Raw genomic sequence first — 16394 nt, forward strand, 5'->3', positions numbered from 1 at the left:
ATAACAGTTGGTGTTACATTTCCTTTCTGAGAGAAAACAGATGCAAAATAGGAATTTAAAAGTTCAGCCTTCTCAACATCCTGTCTTACCATTTCATCATTTTCATCCTGTAAAAATCCTATAGCATCTTTGACTTTTCTTTTACTTTTGACATATCCCCAAAATCCTTTATTATTGCTTTTGACATCTCTTGCAAGCCTCAATTCATTGTCAGCTTTAGATAATCTGATTTGTGCCCTGCAGGTTCTGCAGACAGCATTATATTCTTCTTTAGATATGCCTCCCTCTTTCCATTTTATAAACATTTTTTTCTTCCTTTTTAGCATGTGCTTAAGTTCTGTGTTCACCCATCCTGGTTTCCTTAAATGCTTCCTATTTTTCCCTCTTTTCGGAATTGTTAACAACTGTGCTTTGAGAATTTCATTTTTCAAGATTTCCCATCCTTCCTGGACATTTTTGTCTTTAAGGATATCCAGCCATTGGATCCCTCCAATTATCTTTCTGAATCCCTTAAAATCTGCCTTTCTGAAATCTAACCTTGACGTCTGAGTCTTCACAGGTCTTCCTCCTCTAGTTATCCAAAATTCTAGAATAGCATGGTCGCTACCTCCTAGGGTTCCAGCCACTTTTACCTCCTCAACCATTTCCTCCCTGTTTATAAGGATTAGATCCAAGGTAGCAGTTCCCCTTGTTTTCTCCCCTACCTTTTGGAAGATAAAGTTGTCAGCAAGAGAGGATAAGAATTTCCTTGACCTGTTAGTTTTGCCTGAGTCTCCTCTCAGTCTTCTCTTTTGCAAACTAAACATTCCCAAATCCTGCAACCTTTCCTCATAAGACAGGGTTTGCAGACCAGTCACCATTCTGGTCGCTCTTTTCTGAACTTGCTCCAGTTTGTTGCAGAGAAGTGCTACTAGGATGGTGAGCGGACTGCAAAGTATGTCCTATGAGGAATGGTTAAAGGATCTGGGAATGTTTAGCCTTCAAAAAAAAAGACTTAATAGATTTCTACAAATATCTGGAGGGCAGTCACAGTGTAGATTGATCATAATTCTCATTTGCACATGGAAACACGAAACTCAATTAAATGAAACTGAAAAGCAGAAGATACAGATGACAGTGACCAATGAGTGGAACAGGCTGCCACGAGAGGTGGTGTCTCCTTCAATGGAAGTCTTCAATCAGAGGCTGGACAGACAACTGGGATGAATGGGAGGAGACACAGATTAGATATTAGAAAAAACTTTTTGACAGTGAGGGTGATCAATGAGTGGAACAGGCTGCAACGAGAGGTAGTGAGTTCTCCTTCAATAGAAGTCTTCAAACTGAGGCTGGACAGACATCTGACTGGGATGGCTTAGTGAATCCTGCATTGAGCAGGGGGTTGGACACGATGACCCTGGAGGTCCCTTTCAACTCTAACATTCTATGATTCTAATGTATGTGGTCAGCTGTATAAATCATATAATAATGGAGATTAGCAGAACACACGACATGCACAGTCTCCTACATATTTCTCTCCACCAACCTGATGATCCTGTGAACAGACCTGAGGTCTGGGATGTCTGTCTGGTGTTGTCCTCTTACTGATTCTTACTGTAGAGAACACATAAGTGATATACAAGTAATTTAGTGGTAGGTCGCATCGGGAAACTCTTTAAGAAATGCAATGATTGTAACAAATGTACTACTAAGTTTTATCAGAAGTTCTGCTCTGTTTTCCATCCCTCTTACGACAGCTGTCTCTTTTGACCACATGCCGCTTCCAACAATGATATGGAGAAGCAGGGACCAGAGATGTAACTCTACATCCAGGACACAAGTGTAGTTGCTGTGTGTTACAATGGAGTATGCAAAACGTCTCATTATTGGCTGCTGTGGTGACCAACAAACACATCACCACTGCTTCCTTTGCTAGTGTTTGATGGCCAGAGTAAAATAACCATGGAACGAGCTGTGGAGGTTCAGTAAAGTGAAATTTAATTATTTTATACTCTTCTGAAAGTTTGTTTATTTTAATTTTTCAGTGGGTGGTCACCTTTTCAAGATTTTTTTAAAGCAGTCAACCCCCTTTAACAGATGTGTGTACTTAGTCCTATCTGTTACCTGGTGATGTGCGGGGCTGGGGAATCTCCATCATGACGTCCTTGTACTGATCCTTGTGTTCTTCTAGATACTCCCACTCCTCCATGGAGAAGTAGACAGTGACGTCCTGACACCTTATAGGAACCTGAGACATACAAAGATACCGTCATCCCCCCGATCCCTCCATAGCGTCACTGTATAATGTCCCAGCATTCCCAGCAGTGTCACCTCTCCAGTCAGCAGCTCAATCATCTTGTAGGCGAGTTCTAGGATCTTCTGGTTATTGATGTCCTCATGTATCCAGGGGTGCGGTGGAGGACCCGGGTTTGGGCTCAGGGTTCCTCCCCACCCCTCAGACACTGGAGCCTGACAGCGATCACTAGACGTCTTCTTCATCACTATGTAATCCTGTATATGGGGAGATGCAGCAAGAAATACCACCACAGATAATTCTAGGGTCCACCAAGTTACAGTGCAGCTTAAACATTTGTAAACCCTTCAGATTTTTCTATATTTCTACATAAATTTGACCTAAAAGTATCACAATTTCATCCCTCAGTGTGTCTGGGATGCAGTAACTGACAGCTCGGCTGTCCAAGCTGTCCAATCTGGTATAGGGGTGAGCTGAAGCTGTCAGTACTTTGACAGCTTGGCCATCCAATCTGTGACTGGGAGGCGTCGGCTATTAGAACAAAAGGGTTAAACCGCACCTCTCAAATATCAAAATCTTATAGACAAAATTCCTGAAGCGCACGTCAAATACCAGGGAATCCAACCTGGAAAAATTCCATGACAATAAAAAAAAAAGACAGCGCCCCAGACCGTGATGAAGAAATAAGTCTTACATTTATTCTGCCTCCTGTGGCGACGTTTCGGTCAAAAGACCTTTTTCAAGCACTGTGCTTGAAAAAGGTCTTTTGACCGAAACGTCGCCACAGGAGGCAGAATAAATGTAAGACTTATTTCTTCATCACGGTCTGGGGCGCTGTCTTCTTTTTTTATTGTCATGGGAGGCGTTGGCTGTCTCCAGGTGTTCATTATTTCAGGTGATTGCCATGCTTCTTAACTGAGCTGTGTCTCCCTGACCTCTGCCAGACGAACTTTCAGCCTGTGAGGTTTGTTCTTCTGTGCCTTGAGTTCTGTATGCTTGACCTGTTTTTTAACCCCTTCAGCTCTTATCCATTATACTACTGGTACTCTGACCTCGGAACGTTAGCTGGCCACGCTTTTGTCTCTTCCTTCTGTTTATGACGTACTCTCCTGGCTTCTGACCTTGGACTCCCTGACCATTCTGACTCATGGCTTGGCCGTGAAAAGTAACTAGCATCACAAAAAGTATACCTGATCTTCACAAAAGTCCTAAAAGTAGATAAAAATAACCAAATAACAAAACAAAAGAGTCAAAAATATTAGATTTTGCAATTTTTTTTAAATTAGTTAAATAAATTCAATATCATGTCTATGAATGGCAAAAATAAGTGAACCTTTAAGATTAACAGATAATTTAAAGGTGAAATTAGAGGCTGTTGTTTTTAATCAGTTGGATGACAATCAGGTGTGAGTGGGCGGCCTTTTTTATTTAATGAGCAAGGATCTATCAAAGTCTGATCTTGACAAAATATGTTTGCGGAAATGTATCATGGCATGAAAAAATGAGATTTCTGATGACCTCAGAAGAAAAGTTGTTCATGCTCTTCAGGCTTGAAAAGGTTACAACAGTATTGCTAAAGAGTTTGGACTCTACCAATCCACAGTCAGACAAATTGTGTGCATATTGGAGGGGATTCAAAACTATCAAAAAGCAAGGTGTATAATGATATGCAAGGTCTCAAAGGAACCCAAGGTAACCTCTAAGCAACTAAAGGCCCCTCACACATTAGAAAATGTTGATGTTCATGAGTCCAGCTTCACATAACATTGAAAAACAATGGTGCGCATGGGAAGACTGCAAGGAGAAAGCCACTGCTCTCCAAATAGAATATTGATACCCATTTGCAGTGTGCTGAAGAACCCTTGGACAAGCCAGAAGACTACAGGAATAATGTTTTGTGGACAGATAGGACAAAAATAGAGATTTGTCATTTATATTACAGCATAAAACCTCTTACATCTGTGACACACGGTGGTGGTAGCATCATGGTTTGGGACTGTTTTGTTGCATCTTGGCCAGGAAGGCTGCTGTCATTAACAGAACAATGAATTCTAAATTATACCAAAACATTCTAGAGGAAAATGTCAGGACATCCGTCCATGAGCTGCATCTCAAGAAAATGTGGGTCATGCAGCAAAACAATGACCCAAAGCCACAAGTCGTTCTACAAAAGAATGGTTACAGAAGAATAAATATAATGTTGTGGAATGACCAAGTCACAGTCCTGACCTTAATCCTGTGGAAATGTTACGAAAGGAGCTGAAGCAAGTAGCTCATTGGAGAAAATTACCAACATGAAAGACGTGAAGCTGTTTTGTAGGGAGGGACAGGATAAAATTCCTCCATCAGATGTACAAGACTAATCAACAATTACCAGAAATGTTTAGATGCAGTTATTGCTGCACAAAGGGTCACACCAGATACTGACAGAAAAGGTTCACATACTTTTACCCCTCACAGACATGTGACATTGGATCGATTTTCTCATTTAAAAAAATTATAAAGTCCAATATTTTTCTATTTATTTGTTTGATTTGGTTCTTTATCTGCTTTTAGGACTTGTGTGAAAGTGAAATGTAATTTTAGGTCAAATTTATGAAAAATATGGAAAATTCTGATGGGTTCATAAACTTTCAAGTACAACTGAATGTCCATCTGTTATTACCATCCATAGATAATGAAGTAATGTAACATCAGAATCTCTCACCTCTCCAGTAAGCCGGAAGAGGATCTCCAGAGTGAGGTGTAATATCTTGTCTCTGTCCTTATCCATCCTCGATGGGTCAGTCATGAAAAGTATTTTATTAAGAAGATCTCTACCGAGAGGATCCTCTGTTGTTGGAATCTGAAAGGAAAGAAGATGAACTGATGGAAAATCATACAAAATCCCATGGAAAAAAATATAATTACTAAGGATAAGGAAACATTTTTTACATGGATATTAGGTTGTTAACATCCTAGAAAGGAGTCCTCAGCTGTGGAAGGAGCTCAAGAGATGCATGGCAGGCAATGGCTAAGTTTAACAGATGACAGGTGTCTTTAACAGCTACAGTGGACGCAGAGTTCCAACAGTTTGTGACAAAGGCAGATTGTCGAAAAGCGCGTCAGGGTGGGTGCCATCCAGAGGGAGCTTTACTTTCAATTGTAAGTCCACTTTCTACTACCAGTTATGTTTAATAAAATGGTGGGCTATTTTTTTTCTGGACGCTGCCATTTGATGTGCTCATTATGTGCTCATTATGTGTTAGCAATAATATTTCCTAACACTATATATTCATGTCACTCTCCAGTACTATGGCTGTATGAACTAGCATCTCGGATTGGTAGATAAACTTACTAGAGCTATCTTGCATTAGTAATTTACAGGTACCTCTACTACCTTAGATAACTTTATACTGTGAGGCAGCAGCTGGTGTGATTTGCGAGGGTTGCTATGTGTCCCCCAGAATGCGCTCAGAAGCGCATTAGATCCGCTGGAGTGCCTTGTGGTCACAGCAGGATGCCTGTGAGTCACAGGGCAGAATAAGGGTACCGTTACACGTAGCGATGCACCAGCGATCGCGACAATGATATGGATCGCTGGTGCATCGCTAAGTGGTCGCTAGTGAGCTGCCACACAGGCAGATCTCACCAGCGACATAGCAGTGGTTGGGGGTCGCTACTTACCTGTCAGATGAGGCGATCCTGACGTCCTCCCGCCCACGTCCTCGCGTCGCTCGTCGGCGCCACAGGAAGCCCAGCAGGAATCGGCCAACGAGAAATGGCCCAGGCCGTTCTCGCGCGATCAGCGATCATCGCGAGGAAGCCGGTCGGAGGTAAGTGTCACATGTAGCGATATCGCTAGCAATATTGCTGCTACGTCACAAAATCAGTGACGTTACAGCGATATTGCTAGCGATATCGCTACGTGTAACGGGCCCTTAAGAGTAAGCTTGAACCTGGTCAAGTTATTTGACCAATGAATTGTTCAGGAAAACCCGATATGGGCTTTTATTTTAGAAAAGGAGTGCAGGAAGGTAGTGGGGCTGGTCTGTTTCCTCCAGGTCGAATCTTATAAGTGGCCCATGTGCTGTACACTGCGTGAGTTTAGGACAATTAAACACGTTTTGCTGTGAACTTTTCCTGTGGTCCCTGTCCCAAGCCAGCTGCACTACACATGGTGGAAACAATGCAGGCAGTGTGAACTGAGGCATGCTGGAAAGATGGAGGAAATACTTAAGCAGTTGGCCCTCACACAGCAGCACTGCTGCAGCTCAAGCAGCAACAACAAGAGCAAAGGCAGCAAGAGTAGCAGCAACAGCAGCAGGAGCAGCAGCTACGGCAGCAGGAGCAGAACCAATGGCAGCAGACAAATAATCTGTTGATGCAGCAGATTGCGGCTCTACAAGAGGCACCCACTCCAGCGACCACGTTCCGTTCGGAGGCCCAGAAAAAAGTTCAGTCAGCACTGAGGAAGAAGGTGCCTGAGGACGACATGGAGGCCTTCCTCACCATCTTAGAATGCACTGCAGAGCGGGAGAGCTTGCTGGTGACCCAGTGGGCTGAAGAGGTGGCCCCCTTCCTGACAGGAGATGCCCAGAAGGCCTGCCTGGACCTCAGTCGGGATGATGCCCTGGACTATGGGAAGCTGAAAGGTGAGATCCTTACCAGACTAGGGGTGAATACATACAGTGGGGCAAAAAAGTATTTAGTCAGTCAGCAATTGTGCAAGTTCCACCACTTAAAAAGATGAGAGGCGTCTGTAATTTACATCATAGGTAGACCTCAACTATGGGAGACAAACTGAGAAAAAAAAATCCAGAAAATCACATTGTCTTTTTTTTTTCATTTTATTTGCATATTATGGTGGAAAATAAGTATTTGGTCAGAAACAAGCAATCAAGATTTCTGGCTCTCACAGACCTGTAACTTCTTCTTTAAGAGTCTCCTCTTTCCTCCACTCATTACCTGTAGTAATGGCACCTGTTTAAACTTGTTATCAGTATAAAAAGACACCTGTGCACACCCTCAAACAGTCTGACTCCAAACTCCACTATGGTGAAGACCAAAGAGCTGTCAAAGGACACCAGAAACAAAATTGTAGCCCTGCACCAGGCTGGGAAGACTGAATCTGCAATAGCCAACCAGCTTGGAGTGAAGAAATCAACTGTGGGAGCAATAATTAGAAAATGGAAGACATACAAGACCACTGATAATCTCCCTCGATCTGGTGCTCCACGCAAAATCCCACCCCGTGGGGTCAGAATGATCACAAGAACGGTGAGCAAAAATCCCAGAACCACGCGGGGGGACCTAGTGAATGAACTGCAGAGAGCTAGGACCAATGTAACAAGGCCTACCATAAGTAACACACTATGCCACCATGGACTCAGATCCTGCAGTGCCAGACGTGTCCCACTGCTTAAGCCTGTACATGTCCGGGCCCATCTGAAGTTTGCTAGAGAGCATTTGGATGATCCAGAGGAGTTTTGGGAGAATGTCCTATGGTCTGATGAAACCAAACTGGAACTGTTTGGTAGAAACACAACTTGTCGTGTTTGGAGGAGAAAGAATACTGAGTTGCATCCATCAAACACCATACCTACTGTAAAGCATGGTGGTGGAAACATCATGCTTTGGGGCTGTTTCTCTGCAAAGGGGCCAGGACGACTGATCCGGGTACATGAAAGAATGAATGGGGCCATGTATCGTGAGATTTTGAGTGCAAACCTCCTTCCATCAGCAAGGGCATTGAAGATGAAACGTGGCTGGGTCTTTCAACATGACAATGATCCAAAGCACACCGCCAGGGCAACGAAGGAGTGGCTTCGTAAGAAGCATTTCAAGGTCCTGGAGTGGCCTAGCCAGTCTCCAGATCTCAACCCTATAGAAAACCTTTGGAGGGAGTTGAAAGTCCGTGTTGCCAAGCGAAAAGCCAAAAACATCACTGATCTAGAGGAGATCTGCATGGAGGAATGGGCCAACATACCAACAACAGTGTGTGGCAACCTTGTGAAGACTTACAGAAAACGTTTGACCTCTGTCATTGCCAACAAAGGATATATCACAAAGTATTGAGATGAAATTTTGTTTCTGACCAAATACTTATTTTCCACCATAATATGCAAATAAAATGAAAACAAAACAGACAATGTGATTTTCTGGATTTTTTTTTCTCAGTTTGTCTCCCATAGTTGAGGTCTACCTATGATGTAAATTACAGACGCCTCTCATCTTTTTAAGTGGTGGAACTTGCACTATTGCTGACTGAATAAATAATTTTTTGCCCCACTGTATGTGCGGGCCCAGCGGGCGTTCCAGTGGTTCTTTTCCGAGTCTCACCCTGCCTTGTCTCAGGACTATGACTTGCTGCAACTGGTTAAAAAATAGCTCCAGCCTGAGACCTTAACCCCGTTCCAGATGGTAGAGAGGGTGGTGGTTGACCGGGTGGTGAGGGCTCTGCCAGAAGCCATACAGTGTTTGGTGGGGCAAGATAACCCGGTCACTCTGGATCAGGTGGTAGGACTGATTGAGTGGCATACAGCCACTCAGGACTTTATACGGAATCCTGCTCCACTTCGACTGTCACGTAAGGCCCCACAAGCTCAGGAGCCTGGGATAAGTTCACGACCCTCCACCGGGGCCAACACAGATCGTACCCGTACTAAGGAGATATCTCGGAAAGAGAGTGACAACAGACCAGTGTCCCCTAAATTGGCCCCAAGGTCCCCTCGTGTCGCAGTTGTTAATTTTTGGAGATGCCAAGGGCCAGGACATGTGGTTGCCAACTGCCCCTTAGCAACAGAACCCATGGACTGCTGGTATGCTCGCCGATTGTCTATGTACGCCCAGCCAGACTGCACTGCCACTACAGGCCCTGCCGGTACCGAACCCCAGGCGTGCAAGGTACTCATTAATGGGTACCAGACGGACGCTCTCTTGGACTCAAGGAGCTTGGTGACTCTGGTACATTGGTCCCTGGTTACTGGGAACAATACTAATTGATGGAAGATGGGGGTGGTGTGCATACATAGGGAGCTCCAAGAGTACCCGACCACGGACGTTATGTTTTCCCCCCCGTGTGGAGAGATAAAACACGTGGTAGGAGTGGTAAAGACTCTTCCGTATGGGACTGTATTGGGAAAACACTTACCCCTGTTCTGTCCCTGTGGGAGACCAGGGTTAACCCTCCCAGGGTAAATGGTATTCCGGGCGCAGAACCCGAAGATCCCGAGTCAGGGATATCTTCCGTAGGAGTTGCCAACCTAGGGACATAGTGTAACCCTGATAGGTTTCCCTAGAGGTTTTGGCAGAAGAGGTCAAGGAGACCCCACCGATCCCCGAACTGGAGTGTCCCCTGTAAATTCAGGACCGCCCAACTCCATGATCTCACTCTGACCCGGGCACGGGAAACAGTAATCAAATTAAATGGGGTGGCTCAGCAACCGGGTCCAGAGACGGTGTTCCGACAGATGGCGATCAACCAGGAGTTACTGTACAGGGTTGATAATAATAATAATAATAATATTTATTTATATTGCACCAACATATTCCGCAGAACTTTATAGTTTAACAGTTTCAGAACACAAGTTATAAGTAACAACGTTAACAATACAATAATTAAAGCAAAATTAGACAACCCTGCTCGTGAGAGCTTACAATCTACAATGAGGTGGAGGAGATACAAAGTACAGGTGTGTATTCACAATGATGGTCCAGCCATCTTGAGGGAATGGGGGATAGATGGGGATAGTGAATGTGCTACACATGCACACTTTCACATAAAATTACTTTGATTAGCAACAGCGATAGGCCGCTCTGAACAAATGTGTTTTGAGGGAGCGCCTAAAACTATGCAAATTGTGGATAGTCCTAATTTCTTGGGGTAGAGCACTCCCAAGGATTGGCGTAGTGTGGGAGAAGTCTTGGAGTCGGGAGGTACGGATTAGTGCGGAGGTTAGTCGAAATTCGTTTGCAGAGCGGGATGAGGGGGTAGAACAACTCGTAATGCCCCAATCCTTACGTCGACATGGCTCACACTCACATGCTGGGAGGTCATTTGGTGGCCAAAAAGACACAGGAGTGCATACTGCAGCATTTTTTTGTGCTGGTGTCTACGCTGATGTCCAGAGGTACTGTGATACGTGTCCAGAGTGCCAACTAACCTCACCCACCGCGAACTACCGGAGTCCATTGGTAACTCTGCCCATTATAGAGGTACATTTCGAGCGGATTACGATTTACCTGGAAGGGCCGATACTAAAATCCGCCCAGGACCACCAACACATTTGTAGTCGTAGACTACGCCACCCGGTACCAGAGGCGATACCTCTCCGTCACACCTCGGCCAAACTAATAGCCCGTGAACTATTTGCCATGTTTTGTTGCCTTGGGCTAACCAAGGAGATCCTGACAGATCAGGGAACTCCTTTTATGTCCAAGGTGACCAGGGAGCTATGTAAGTTGCTCCAGATTAAACAGATACATACGTTGGTGTACTATCCATAAACCGACGGGTTGTTGGAGAGGTTTAATAAGACCCTCAAGGCCATGCTCAAAAAGGTGGTCACAAAGGATGGGAGGGATTGGGACATGTTACTCCCCTATCTAATGGTCGCCATCTGCGAGGTACCGCAGGCATCCACAGGGTTCTCCCCATTCGAGCTATTGTATGGCAGGCACCCGAGGTGACTGCTGGATGTAGCCAAGGAGACCTGGGAACAGGAGCCCACTCCACATAGTGTCAACGAGCATGTGGCAAGTATGCAGGATTGGATTGCGGCCATGCGGCCCATAGTAAAGGAGCCTCTGTTGGATGCCAAATCAGCTCAGAGCCGCACGTATAACAAAAAGGCCACGGTCAGGACCTTTAAAAAAGGGGACTGCATGTTTTTACTCATGCCCACCCCAGAGAGTAAGCTCATGGCCAAGTGGCACGGGCCATTTGAGATACTAGGGAAGGTGGGCAAAATGAATTATAGGGTGCACCAATCTGGGAAAAGGAAGCCCGAGCAACTGTATCATGTTAACCTGCTTAAAGCATGGAAGAACTGGGAGTGCTTGGTCACAGAGGCGACTCCAGGCGTACCAATGGGGAACCCTCTGGCCCCGGGCAGGGATGCGGCCAGGTGTATGGTAAAAGTACAAGACGTCCTCACAAAACATTCTCAGAGCTGCCGAGGCCAACTTCGGTGATCCAACATGACATTGTGACTGGGCCCCAGGTGTGGTACAGATAAAACCATACCGTGTGCCTGAAGCCTGAAGGCAAGCCATACTGGCTGAAGTGAAGTAAATACTTCAATTGGGAGTCATCGAGGAGTCCCAGAGTGAGTGGGATAGGCCCACTGTGCTAATACCCAAACCAGAGGGGTCATTACGTTTCTGTAACGACTTCGACTATCCAATGCCCCGGGTTGACGAGCTAATTGAAAGACTGGGGAAGGTCCAGTACTTCACCACGCTCGATATCATCAAAGGATACTGTCATGTCTGCTTAACAGAATCGGCAAAAAAAAAAGACCGCATTTATAACGCCAGGGGTCTTGTGTTTTGGGTTACATGGGGCTCTGGCCACCATCCAGAGACTGCTGGACATAGTGCTAGAGCCTCATCGGAAATACACATCTGCCTATTTGGATGACATAATCATCTTTAATACCAACTGGGATACCCACCTGTCCCAAGTACAAGCAGTGCTGGAGTCTAAGAAGCACGGGTTTAACAGCAAACCCAAAGAAATGCGCAATAGGGCTCACGGAAGCCCGGTACTTAGGTTATGTGATCGGACACGGGGTTACCAAACCCCAAGTAAACAAGATCGAGGCCATCTAAAACTGGCGCAAGATGCTGAGTGCCAAACAGGTGAGGGCTTTTTTAGGCATCATTGGGTACTATCGCTGGTTTATACCCAATTTTGCGGGGTGTGAGGCAGCAGCTGGTGTGATTTGCGAGGGTCGCTATGTGCCCCAGGATGCGCTCAGAAGTGTATTAGATCCACTGGAGTGCCTTGTGGTCACAGCAGGATGCCTGTGAGTCACAGGGCAGAACAAAAGTAAGCTTGAACCTGGTAACGTTATTTGACCAAGGAATTGTTCAGGAAAACCCAGTATGGGCTTTTATTTTAGAAATGGACTGCAGGAAGGTAGTGAGGCCGGTCGGTTTCCTCCAGGCCGGATCTTATAAATGGCCCATGGCCACACAGTAGAAGTACAGGAAGAAAAACCTTTAGGAAGGGTTTGGATGAGTCAGTTTGGAGTTTGCAATCTGTGGAGGAGTCGGCTCTGCAAAAGGCTCCGTCTGTGTAAGGAAACACAAAGCCAAGCAGAGCAAACTCCTGGCACCCCACAGCTGTATAAGGTGATGCAGATGCCGTCAGCAACCAGACATTCATGCACTGTCTTGATTCCCTGCTGGGATCCGGAGGATGCCGTGAGGTGTACACTGCGTGAGTTTTGGACAATTAAACACATTTTGCTGTGAACTTTTCCTTTGGTCCCTGTCTGTCACACTGACCGAAGTCCGCTGCTGCTGCACTACAATTTATACCCCACATACAGTATGTGACAGATTTATTGCCACTATCAGCTATATAGTTTCAAGAACATAGATTTATCAGGCACTAACATTATATTCTCATTTGCTCCTTCTTGAGTATGGCATTTTTTACATCTCGGTGTGTAGCCCTGCGTTTATGATCTTTTCATCATTTACATTGCTTTATGTTTAGTTGTCACCTGCTGTAATAATAAAACATAAATTATTATGGTTCACTAAATTGTGTATATGTAGAAGGACAAAAGGTGGGGGCACAGCTGAAGGGCATATAACATCAGAGATTAAATAAACAGGGGTGCTGCATAATGCACAGAAAGAAACATAGAACAATTAGAGCAAAAGATCCATGCACAAAAAAAGCGCACTCCCATGCGTAAAAATATGTATATACCATGATACGTAAGAAAGTGTATAAACCATTTTCATTAGTAGACAAAACAAACCACAATAAAATCAATTAAAAAGACAAAACACATCACATAGGAGCCATAAAGCTGCAATAAAGCACACCACAATATAGTATAATAGTGCCGATCTGGGCGTCCCCAGAAGGCAAAAAAAGAGACAGAGCCCTGTATGAAATCAGAGTATTTGCATGAGATACGTGTAAAGATGGTGCCCCTCTGAAAAGGGAGGACCCCCTAAAGTGAAAATAACCTGCATAGAAGAAAGCACCAAGGTAAGGCTTAGGGCTAAAATAGCCAGCAAGTCACCAAGCAGAAAGCACCCAGCCACGGAAACAATGCTGGCGAGAGAAAACTGCGCAGCAAACGGGTGTGACATGAATAAAAGTTAATGACACTGGCCATAGGGCAATGCAGGTGCAGTGAGGCAGGGTCACCCTGTTTTCTCTCGCCAGCATTGTCTCTGTGGCTGGGTTTTTTCTGCGCAGGTGCCACGCTCTCTCCTTGCTATACACAGTGACGCCGCTGTTCTCTGCCTGCCCCTCACTCTGGAGCCTTATCTTCTGGCTCCCGTGGTTATGTTATACTGCACAGGCGTCACTTTATGGTCTGTCCACTGACGCCGCTGTGTGTCTGTTTTCACTTACTTTTGCCCCCTTTTTTTTTTTTTTTTTCCTGCACTGGTCTCATCACACCTGCACTGACTCTTGTTAATTACCCCTTTTTTCTTCAGTGACCTCCTTCTGCGCCTGCGTTTATCCTGGCCAGCATAACCTCTCTGGTATGTACCGTAAAGGCTACGTACTATGTAGAAAGTACCTGACAAAAAAAACTGACTCCTTCCCAGGAAACGCAAATTTTTTTCTGTGCGTTTTTGCCACAATTTTTTCCGGAGCATCCCCAGTCTCATAGAATATAGTTAGAAATGCGGATTTTTCAGCGAAATTAATGAGCATGCTGCGTTTTTTACGGTGATGCGTTTTTTTTTTGCGGAAAAAAATAACGCAACAACATGCACAAAAAGTGCAAAATTCATTAAGATGAATGGGATGCTTCTTGTAAGCGTCTTTTAGGCGTTTTTGCCAGTAAAAAAGCTTAAACGCGAAAAAAGCGCTTACGTGTGCACACAGCCTAAGGCTAGTTTCACACTAGCGTTTATTCCACGCAGCGCTCGGCGCCGCTAAGCCCCGCCCCCTGCTGGCTCCCTGCCCGCCCCATCCGGTCATCGTCGCCTACTATCGCACACGGCCGCATGCGATCTGTGCACCCTGTCTTTAGCATAGGGTGCGCAGATCGTGCGCTGGCCGTGCGCTAGTAGGATTTTAGCGTGCGCTGTGCACTTTTGAAGGTACGCCGTTGTGACCCGAACGCAGCATGTTGCATTTCGGTGCGCTCGGCGCACCTTCAAAAGTGCACAGCGCACGCCAAAATCCTACTAGCGCATGGCCAGCGCACGATCTGCGCACCCTATGCTAAAGACAGGATGCGCAGATCGCATGCGTCCATGTGCGATAGTAGGCGGCGATGACCGGATGGGGCGGGCAGGGAGTCGGCAGGGGGCGGGGCTTAGCGGCGCCGAGCGCTGCGTGGAATATGCGCTAGTGTGAAACTAGCCTAAGCATTGCTTTTTACACACCATTTAGCTATCCTACCTAATTGACTGGCTATTTAATGACTGTTGTTCCCCCTCCTGACAAAGCTGCTGTCAGCAGCGACATGTGTGGGGCTCCCCACATCACCTTTGGTCCTAGGACCACTGTCCCATTTGCCTTGCCATCCCTGACATGTGCTCTCCTGCTTGGTGACTTGCTGGCTATTTTAGCCCTAAGCCTTACCTTGGTGCTTTCTTCTATGCAGGTTATTTTCACTTTAGGGGGTCCTCCCTTTTCAGAGGGGCACCATCTTTACACGTATCTCATGCAAATACTCTGATCTCATACAGGCCTCTGTCTCTTTTTGCCTTCTGGGGACGCCCAGATCGGCACTATTTCTGCAAGTATTCAGGATTCATATATATACTACTTTGTTTTGGGGATTCTTGTTTCACCCGTATTATATTATATTGTGGTGTGCTATATTGCTACTTTATGGCACCTATGTGATGTGTTTTGTCTTTTGAATTGATTTTATTGTGGTTTGTTTTGTCTACTAATAAAAATGGTTTATACACTTTCTTACGTATCATGGTCTATACATATTTTTACTCATGGGTGTGCGCTCTTTTGTGCATGGATCTTTTTCTCTAATTGTTCTATATTGTGTATATGGACTTTATGGTCGGTTCTCCTTCCCCCCCCGCCCCCCCTCTTTAGTGTTTTTTTCCGACTGTCCATGTGATATACTTATGTCAGGGTTCTTATATTATTATATGCCAATATTACCCTGCATGAATAATGTTTCCCTTGCTCTTTATTTCTTGTGATTAGATGGCCCAGTATGAAGTCATGTGTGTGTAACACCGCAATGATGACGTCAGGTCGAGCCTACTAATCAGAAGGCGGGGTGTTGGCAGGGTTCTGGCATCAGGAGACGGGACTACTGACAAGGGTTACTCGGAAAGTAAAGGCACCACACCCCCAAAAGCTGAAAATGGCCAGACTGACAAAAAAAAACTAAAAAAAAGAGAAGTAACACATTTCTTATACCACAACTCGTGTCAATTTAAAACCAATTAAAACAGTGGAATAGTTTTTTTCGATCTCTCCTCATAATAAGCATTATACGTACCTGAAAATGGCGCCAATCAAAGAATGTAGCAATAAATAAATATCAATAAATGCTTAGCTATAAGAAATAAGCCGGTCATGAAGGGGTTCTCGCACTTAGGGGTGAATCTCTACATACCTCCTGCAGCGCCGCACACTGGCTATACGGCTGATCTGTGCTTACAGGACCTGTGGTGATGTCACCATGGGTGGGAGGAGTCAGGAGATCACATGACCAGGAGGCTCAGTGCCAGGACTGCTGTGCTGGTTGTCATGGTTCTGAGTCTCACTTTCCTTCTGCTGTTCCTTTATTGCTGTATTTACTGGCGATGAGACGATGTGCTCGGATACGGTGTTATCGTGCTCGGGTGCTAACCGTGTGTCTTCAGCGTGCTCGAAAAATATGTTCGAATCTCCGCTGCTGTTCAACAGCCTGTTTGTTAAGCAATCCCTGCATGTGTCATCTAATGTAAGCATATCTGACGGTGATTAACCCCTAAAGGACCCATGTATCTT

At 45.2% G+C, this 16394-nt stretch overlaps 1 protein-coding gene across 1 annotated transcript in view; it reads right to left on the minus strand.

The window, feature by feature from the left end:
• Positions 1–16152, minus strand: part of LOC141056301 (uncharacterized) — a 37826-nt gene extending 21674 nt beyond the window's left edge. Inside the window, 5 exon segments of the mRNA XM_073553043.1 lie at positions 1526–1593; positions 2104–2227; positions 2311–2490; positions 4941–5078; positions 16018–16152. Coding sequence (XP_073409144.1) covers positions 1526–1593; positions 2104–2227; positions 2311–2490; positions 4941–5024 — 456 coding nt within the window. The 5' untranslated portion in view covers positions 5025–5078; positions 16018–16152.
• Positions 16153–16394: the final 242 nt, after the last annotated feature.

Source organism: Dendrobates tinctorius, unplaced genomic scaffold (genome assembly GCF_039654945.1).
Source record: "Dendrobates tinctorius isolate UK_male_01 unplaced genomic scaffold, ASM3965494v1 ptg000196l, whole genome shotgun sequence".
NCBI classification, from domain to species: domain Eukaryota; kingdom Metazoa; phylum Chordata; class Amphibia; order Anura; family Dendrobatidae; genus Dendrobates; species Dendrobates tinctorius.